This window comes from Cyrtonyx montezumae, unplaced genomic scaffold (assembly GCF_038088225.1).
Source record: "Cyrtonyx montezumae isolate F1298 unplaced genomic scaffold, pur_monq_1.0 scaffold_2, whole genome shotgun sequence".
NCBI classification, from domain to species: Eukaryota; Metazoa; Chordata; class Aves; order Galliformes; family Odontophoridae; genus Cyrtonyx; species Cyrtonyx montezumae.
Genome location: NW_027071936.1, coordinates 53750052 through 53759439, shown reverse-complemented (window position 1 = coordinate 53759439; position 9388 = coordinate 53750052). Strand labels below are relative to the sequence as shown.

Here is a 9388-nt window from a genome sequence, read left to right as displayed (position 1 = left end):
CTATGAATTATTTTTATTCATCATTTCAAAACTGAATTTTGAAGTTTTGAGTTCCCTCTTTAACAGTTCTTCTCCATCAGATGGTGTTCCCACTGTGAGTTTGCATGCGTGCAACCACTTGAGATCAAAGACATGGCCTTGAATGGTACCTGAATGTAGTTCAGAGGGCTGAAGTGCACCTTTTAGATTTTTCCAGGTCAGTCAAAGCTTCCCCCACACTTTAAATACCACTGTGTGAGTGTATACTTAAAAACACATGTATATATATTTAATGTCACATAAAGCATGCTCTGTAAGAATGAGTGCTCCACTCTTCTGCCACTCATACACTATCAGCAGCTGCTGCTTGTCCCTTCTGTTATTTGGGTTAAAATGAGTTTCTAGGAAAACCAGGAACAATAAAAATGCTTAAAGGCTTCTGCAAATGCTCTCCTGAATATACTGAAGATCTTCAGTTTTGCCTTTTTCCCTTGTTGTGCCTTGCCACACACGCAGGTTCTGTCCCTGGAACCTCTTCAGGAATGCTGTACTGAAAGATCAGGTTTCCATCAAGTCTCACTCAGTGTATCTCAGCTGTGGGTGTGGTTTCATCCGTGTGCTCGCAAAGAGACGGTGACAAAACTGGAGTGAGTCTGGGAAAGGCTCGCAGGCTGGGCGGGGCCGGAGAGCCTGCCTTGTGAGGAGGTGCTGAGGGAGCTGGGCTGGACCTCGGGGGTTTGGGAAGACCCCATCTCCCTGCAAGGATGTGGGGCCTGGTTCTTTGTTGCTGCACATCGTGGGAGGACAAGCGACAATGGGACTGAAGTCAAAACTCAGACCAGAATGTGCAAGTGGATGAGCTGTGCTAAGTGGCTGTGCAGGGTCAGTCCTGGGAGGTTTTCAAGACCTGAGTGTAACGCGGTCTGATCTCAAAGCTGCCCTGGCTTTGGGCAGCTGGGTGTGCTATGGACCTCTTCAGGTTCATCTCTGCCTGAATTACCCCACAATGCTCTTTCAGGTTGGAAGCTTCATTGGGAAGCAGCAGGATATTTCTCCTTTCTGCACTTTTCTCCTGCCAAGGGAAGGGTTTGCAGTGCAATACAACATATGGTACACTCTCAGTAAAGTGCCTCATCTTCTGAGAAAGATGCCTGCTGAACTGCAAGGGGAGCATGGTTAGATGTATTTCTCGAAGCTAATCATTAGCAACAGTCGAGGCTGATTGTCTTTAGTTTACTTCTTAATCAAAATCCCTACAAAGTCTGTAAAAACGAAAACATTTTCTCCTGGTGAGAGACTCCTCTGGCCAGTTGCTATCTGAAGATGAAGAATGAGTGCTGTACCAAGGCCATTTTTCTTCCTAGTTCTGCTTCTTGTATGTTTGGGGTGGTTAGTGAGCTGTGTGTGACTAACTGAAAGCTTCTGAACACACAGTGGGGAAAAAAAGGAATTTTTGATGGAATTAAATGCTTGGAGGTGAGATGTGTCTGTAATGGAGAAGTTCAAGGAGTGCTCCGTCCAGGAGGTGTCGAGAGTGCTCGCTCTGTATCTCCTGCTTTGTTGGATGTCTTGCTGACTCAGTGGCCTTCAGGATGGAACTTGAGAGTTACAGTGATTCGCATTTTTTTAACTTACAAATGCAATCCAGTAATTAAACAAATATCTGTAAAGAAGAGCTGCATCTTTTTAAGCAATGCAGTAAGTGAACACTCAAAATATTTGTTAAGTAAAATACAGAGTCTTCCAAGGACAAGATTCCTTCCGAGTTGGTTCTTTGCAGGGAAAGGCAGCGCAGTGCATTAGAAAACCTCTCCTAGCTATTGAACGTATGACTCCAGCAAAGAGAAGTGTATTGTATGGTTTTATTCTAACACTTTTGTTATAGCTCTATTAATAACCAAGTTTTGATGGATAAAGTACATAAACCTTGCTAAAGCTTATTTAGGCATGGAATGTCTACAATGTAGTCAGCTACAACCATTTACTACTTCTTTGAGTAGAGCTTAAAATTTTGATGGTTACATTGAATTTCCAAAGTACAAGTTTAAAAACTTAAAAAAAAAAAAAAAAAGAAAGAAATAAGAAGAACATTTACATCCATTTTAATTGGTGTCAGGCATCAATTCATTAAAACAAAAGGGGAAGAAAGACCACTGAGCAGAAACCTCAAAAAGTGCAGATACAGATTTGCTGAATGACAATCGTTGAAGAGATCCTCCTGCAAGGTCGGCCTTTCTTTTGGACATTACGGTCATTAAACACTGCCACACAAAAGTTCTCAAGATAGATGAAGATGAAAGCGTACTGCAGAAACAAACTGCTGTGTTCGGAGCATTCCAGTCCATTCATGAAGGAGATCTTGGGTGCTTTACCTTCTCGCCACAGTTTGCTTCGAGGTAGTCAGTCTCCACCTGTTACAGATTTGTCTGAATTGTTATTACCATAACTCTTTACACGGTGACTTATGCCACAGTTACATAATATATTAACTTTCGTGCACAAAAATAAAATTGGGAAGCAGTAATTAAACTCAGAGAACGTAGGAAAATCACAATACTATTGAAGGGGAACATCTGATTCCGATATAAATTTGTACTGCAAGAATTCCATGAGAGTGAGATGTGAAACTTCATACTAAAAAAGTACATCCAAATGAATACCGCTAATAGTAATATAAAGCCAAATCACACGAGATCATTTCATGATCGATGTAATAAATGCTTATTATTCAGCAGAAAAAAAAAGATCAAGAACAATGTACAAAATAATAGTGCAAGAACAGCTGCAATCTATTTGTTCTCATCAGTTTTGAGATTTTGGTTAAAAACTTTACAGCTGGCAAGAGATGCTGTTGAAAAACTCAGATTCCACTCAGTGGGCTGATTAAGGCACATCTTTATGGGCTTCAAATGTTCATTTTCTGTGTTCACATCTATTGAATTCTGCGGCTCAGAGACTTTCACTTGTAGCGTGCTGTGAGAAAAGAAGTGGGGGTCGGAGAGGGGAGAAAGAAACGAGAACAAGTTTAGTATGCTTTCCTCGTCGCTGTGCATAAAGCAAACTCATAAAGGCGAGGTGGTGGCAGGCTGAGAACGCTGCTGGATCATTTTTGCTTTGTTTTATTGCAGTATGTTCCAGAAACGCAGCGGAGCCCACAGAGCGCAAGGTGGCTGTGCTAGCTCTCCATGTCGCAAAGGTAGCTGGGGCTTGTTTGTGCAGGAGCAGCTCATCTTGTTTGTTTGCGGAGACCTGTGTTAGGTCAGTGTCCTGCCACCAACATTCCTTTGCACAGGAGCAGCAGTCTGGCCTTCCTTAATTCAAATCCACTGTAAAAACCGCAGCACGGGAAATGGGCAGAAATTATTTTTTCTTTAATGCCATTACGTTAGCACAGCCACAAAAGGATTAATATGGACACAGCCCTTACTGTGGTTCAAGTCTAGGAAAATAAGTTATAGGAGAAGAAAAAGAAACCCAGTTCTTTGTGGGGATCACTAAGCAAACTAAGACATAAACGTGGATTGAACCACGGTGCCATATAAAGCATATAAAGTTGTTCATGTTCAGGTGGGGAAAAAAAGAGGCGGACTTTGGAATACTCTTACCACGTCATGAAAACAAAACCAAACAACAAACCCCAAGGAATAAATTTCATACCCTTCCATCTCTACCCTATTCCATCGCAGAGTGCAACACAGTGTTCACCACCACCCTTTTCAAAGATTTCAAGTGCAGGAGTGGTACAAAGCTGGAAGTACTCCTAATTGCTGGGGTACTAGAAATGAAATTCTATGGATCGTAATGGAGGTGAGGATGTGACAGTCGTGCTGTGAAGGACCCGCCCCCACCCCCTGCTCCTATCTGAAGGACCAAGCAGGGCAATTCCCCACCTGCGGCATTTCAGGTCTGCACAGAACTAAAGTGCAGGTCAGGGAGGTGTGCTCAGAGCAGTGATATCTACTAGTTGTGTAACCATCCAGCTGACTTTGTTGTACGTGTGAGGGCATAAGCGAAGTGATTATAACGTGGGTGAGCAGCAGGAGGAGGCCGAGTAGTTGTAAGACTATATCCTGACATGTATTGATTTGTGTTACTCAAGGACTATTGGCTGATTCAGATTAAACTACCTCCCTCTTGATGGCAGGAGGGAATTACAGCTTGTCTAATGGCCCAAGTGGCAATTTAGAATAGAAATGTAATGCACCTTTATAACAGTGCAAGCAGCGTGCATGGCACTTCTAATTTGCTAACCCTTGTTCCTAACCCTCCATCAGTGGGGTGCTGCTCCCCCAGTCAGTATTTTGTTTGTCCGTATTCCTCAGAGCTATAGTTTGTGTCGGCGCTGCCTTTGCACCTTTTTCCTTCATGGTTTTTCTGGTTTGTGCATGCTCTTGTTACTGATTGTTTCTTTCCCATCAGAAACAGAGCATGCAGGTGGAGGTGTCAGAGAAAGTATGGTCAACTCCTTGAACTTACAGCCTCTTCAGATTTGAGACTTTTTGCTGTGAGGAAAATCAAAGCCTCGGGATTACGTACACATGAGAAGGAGCTAGGGCTGATCTCTGCAGGATTGCCTCCTTCCAGGCGTGGCTGGGAAGGCAGCAGAACGTGACCTGAGCAATCAGCAGGAACACTTAGCAGTTAAGGGAAGCAGCAGTGCTGGAGGTTTTTGGTGTTGTTTTGTTCTGGTCAGCTGAAAAGAACATAAAGGCCCTGGGCATCTAGGATCTGCAAACTTGACGGTGGGGCAATCACCAACCGCATGAAGTTCAACAGCAAGTGGTAGATTTGGTACCTGCAATGGGGCAACCATTGCCACGGGGGGGTGAGAGCTGGGGATTCTGGATGACAGCAAGCTGAGTTGAAGCTGGCAGCGTGCCCTGGCAGCCAAAAGGGCGTCAGGCCCAGCACCGCCAGCTGGGAGCAGGGAGGGACTGTCCTGTGTTGTGTGGCCTCACCTTGAGCACTGGGTGCATGTTTGGGTGCCACCATGTAAGGACATAGAGCTGTTAGAGAGTGTCCAAAGGAGGATGGACACTCCAGAGGGTTAGGAAAGGGTTCTTCACCAGGGGTTGGTGGGTGAGGAGCAGGCTGCCCAGGGCAGTGGGCAAAGCCTCAAGCTGCCGGAATCTAAGAGGCATTTGAACAGTGCTCTCAGAAGTATGGTTTGAGTTTTGTGTGGTCTTGTGTGGAGCCAGGAGTTGGACCTTAGTATGAGCGGAGTGGAAAGAATAAAGTTAGAGAGCTGCACTAATACATGTTCTAAGCGACACGGTCCTAGTCTTTCATCTCACTTTCAGTGGTTGTTTTGCCTTATTGATTTATTTTCTAGCTGTTAATGTAATAAAAGGTATAATGATCGTGTATTTTAATAGTATTTTTTTTAAATAGATACTGGAATTATGGCCTGAAATTAAACAGAAGCAGTTGAACTTTGCAGTCAGATCCATCAGTATATTCTACTCTAAATTTTAGCTTGTTCTGCTTATGACAGCTGTGGTGTGTATTAAGCATTCCCAGTCAGGAAGGTGCGTTGTACAGCTGCCTTCTGCTAGGAAGAACTGTGGGTTACAGTCTGATGCTACCAGGAGCCAAAAAGCTGAGTTTGGTAGCACTTGGAATTGGGCTGTAGGTCGTTATCTCTCCATCCTTCAGGTGTTCTCCATTTCCAAGGCACGCACTGCGTGGAAGACAGAGCTCCTTTTAACTTCATTAGGTGAAATGCTTTGACAAAAACAGGCATTTTAGTGATCTTAAATGCCAGTCTCTGAAAAGGTTAAAGTCTCCCAATTCCGAAGCCATCTGTTTTCTATTACAGCAATTATCATCTATTTTGTTTTAGTCCACATGAGAACAACTCAGTTGCTTGGCTTCCATGCACGCGAGTTTTGGAAGTGGGATGCAGGTGCTCCTCTGCACGGAGTGCTACAGCACCGCTCTGTGCGAGGAGCACGGTCAGTCTTAAGAACCTTTCTGACTCTGAGTATGGGAACGGAGAGCATGTGGAGAGGAGGAAGCTGTGTGCTGCATTCACTATGGACGTGCTCTGCCCCATCTCTGAGGGGTGGGGATGCCCTCAGGACTCGCTGCCTTTCTTTGGCAGCAGTGGTGCGTGAAGCGAGTGGTTCTAGGAAGTTGCCAGCGATGACACTACAAGGTTTGTACTTTATGGGGTGTAACAATTCCCAAGTCGCCATTACTAATCACCTCTGAGTTCACTCTTTTTCAGCACTGTTGGGAAAAAAGCAATTGCCTATGCTAGTCTAACAAATCGTAGAAGCCAGTTTAAATTAATGCTGATGGACTCTGAAGTCCTGTCTGCCTTATCTAGGCCGAAAAGCCTCTATGTGGCCAAGTACAGAGCCCTGCTAGGACCCAGAAGGACTCTCTCTCCCCACTATGCTGCACTCCTATCATTAAGGAAAAAGGAATTAAATAGAAAGGTCTTTGAATTGATGTTTCTATTAAAAGAAACTGCTCTTTTATACACTTCCATTTCAAATTACTTGACTATAAGTTTTTATTTCCCAAGTTTTGCTTTTCTTACTTCAGTTTCACCCAAATCACACAGTGACAGTAATAGAAACACTGAGTCTTAATGCTAGCACTTCAGAGCAATTCTGTGTAAGTTAATGGGCTGCCAGGCACAAAAATAAAATAATATTCTTTGTGCTTTTTATTTTCTTTGCAATTTGGAACTGCACTCCTGAAGAAAAACCAGAGGAGTATGACACCTATCGTATGAAAAGGACAAAGCTAAAATAGTCTGCCTAGCTAAGTGCACACGTCTGTATAGTTAACGTCTGCCTATGATATGTGAAGGTCACACAGAAGAAGTAGGCGTGAGGGTAACAGTTATCTGTTAGGGGACTTCTCAGCATTTACTGCCGAAGAAGCATTTGCTACCATTAAATGTTGTGCATCCGTACGCTGTAAAATGACTTTGCAAGTGTCTCTGTGTGGTTATGCTTCTCTAATCTTCAGCAACACTGGTTTCATAGCATAATGCATCCTCGGCTAGCTGAGAGCTGTGTCAGTCTGTTTTTGCTTCCTGCTATCTGACAAGTTCTGCCAACCAAACTTGTTAAACAGAACAATGCTGTTAATGATGTCAAAATCTATAGCTTAGAAAGCATACAAGCATGCTTGATGCACTGTGCTTGATACAAAGCTGAGTGCTTTAGCCAGGAGTTTCAAAATAAAGAGGGGAAATAATACCAAATATTTTATGCTGCTGAAGTTTTGCTATGTAAAACCACTCAGTGATCTCACAGAAAATGAAGGCGTAGAGCCTTTATGGGTTAAATGCACAGTGAGTACAGTACCCCGACATGCGTTCAAGGAGAGGCTGATTTGCTAACGCTACACACGTTGAAACAAAGGCAAACCAAGCATGCAGTCAGATTTATTGTCTCTGAAATGTAAACTTGTCTCTGAACCATGCCAAAATGCAACATCAGAGAAACCTACAAAGAAAGTTCTTTATGCCATTTATCAAACGGATTCTCATCGTAATAACTATTTTTCAGGTGAACGGACGCAATTGCGCTTAAGGCATGAGAGAGAAGTGCCCTGGAAACAGATGGCACGCCCAACCAGGTCACAGGAAGGTGGGGCAGTAACCAATAGGAAGGGAGTGCTTTATCAATGAGATGCGTTTCACACAGCGGCAGCACCAAGAAAAATAAAACAAAACGTAAGCACGACTGCAAGTGAACTGAGGCCAAAATACAGTGTGAGAAGTCAGAACCAGAACGGGTGCACAAAAACAAAGAGAACACAAATTAAATACGTATGAGACACATGAGAAAAAATAGCTAAGCTTGTCTAAAGCAGCCTGACCTAGAAAGTTATCTACTGCTTTGGGTTTTAGGTTTTCTTTTTCAGAAGAATCGCTCTGATCTGTGGTGATACAGCTTATTTGGCACAGTCCACGGAATTCTTAAAGAAAGCAAAATATTAAGGTAAACTGCCACCAAAAGGGTACGAAGAAGTGATAATTTTTTCAAGCATACATTATTAGTGTTTGTATTAAAACTTTTTAAAGAAAAAATAGTCCTGTCTCTAATCTTTGATGGCATATTGTCTTCAAAAAACCTTGGCACCAAAAACTAGCTATGCACCTAACAGCTGGAAGGAAGCATCATTCATTTCACGAGGAACATAATTAGTTTGCAGTATTGCAGCACTGCCGTGAAACAAGTTTGCCTCTGTTCCATGAAAGAAAACAAAATAATTTTTATGCATTACTTGAAGTTCACAGCATACAAGTCAATTTAAACAGAACAAGAAAAATCTAAAAGAAACCAAAGTTGAGCAAGGAGTTTTCCTTAGAAACATGCAATAACGTTAAAAAAAAAAAGTTTTGCTATTTTTATTTTAACTCATTCATAATTGAAAAAGAATTTGTACAAAGTAAAAAAAAACAACACAAATGTTGGGGGTGTAGGTTCAGAACTGAAGATGCTCGTTTGGGCCGTCCAAGCAAACACAGCACCACTACCTCAGTACTTTGAGGAATGCAGCTATGTGTATCTTGTTATCTGGATTGCATTAATCTCCAATCTTTAATTCAAAATATTTTTTGGCATTACAAATGCAGTTACGTTATGGAGGGAGACATGAGACAGTCCCTGTGTGGCTTACAAGCCACCAGGCTTCTGAATTAAGGAAGGTCAGACAATAATTTGCAAATCAGTAATTTCCTTTTCTGAGATTTCTACTATTTAAATGTAATTGACAAACAGCTGTGTACAGGGAGCTGACAGACATGCACTCGGAACAAATCTACCAAAGAAGAAATTCTGTTTGAAACACATCTCTGTAACTGGAAACTCAAAGTAACCCTCAAACACCACCCCAATCTGAGCAATAACCGCCTTCCCTACCACTCTTACCTCTTTGTAAATAAACTAACTCCTTACATTTGGAAAATGAGTGTTTGTTACTGTGTATTTTGCAGTAACAATCACTATAAGAACACTGAAATCTGACTGTAAGTACGTGCTTCTCCCCAGATTTGGAAGAAAAGTACCATCTAATGGAGTGTCAGAATATTTTTGTTTTAGGAGTAAGAAAAATGTCATTATTACAGCTCCTAGAATTTTTCTGCTAGGCCTACACTTCACATAGTGGAAAATAATCCATTATTTTGAGCAAATAATCAAGATTTTAATGGTTGGAAATGTACAAGGTTAAGGGCAAGCTGGCTTCAGTAAAGCGTCAAGTACAATCTGCTGATTCTGTGAGGGCAAGAGGAACCTGTGGCAGTGTCCATCCTTAATGACTGACTTCCCTAAATGTCTTACTCTTCACGTATGAGTATATTTGAATAAGAAACATGGAACTCTCAGTCTAATGTCCCAGCAGGATTGCTATTTAGAAACGTTCCACCTTGAGCTACAAAGAA

General features: G+C 42.3%; 1 protein-coding gene across 2 annotated transcripts in view; it reads right to left on the bottom strand.

Moving 5' to 3' along the window:
- Window positions 1-1840: 1840 nt before the first annotated feature.
- Window positions 1841-9388, bottom strand: part of LCORL (ligand dependent nuclear receptor corepressor like) — a 73993-nt gene continuing 66445 nt past the window's right edge. Inside the window, exon 7 of one of the 2 annotated variants that reach the window (XM_065735740.1) lies at window positions 1841-2952. In XM_065735740.1, coding sequence (XP_065591812.1) covers window positions 2769-2952 — 184 coding nt within the window. In that variant the 3' untranslated portion in view covers window positions 1841-2768. The remainder of the gene's footprint in view (window positions 2953-9388) is intronic. The other variant, XM_065735738.1, reaches the window with a different exon arrangement.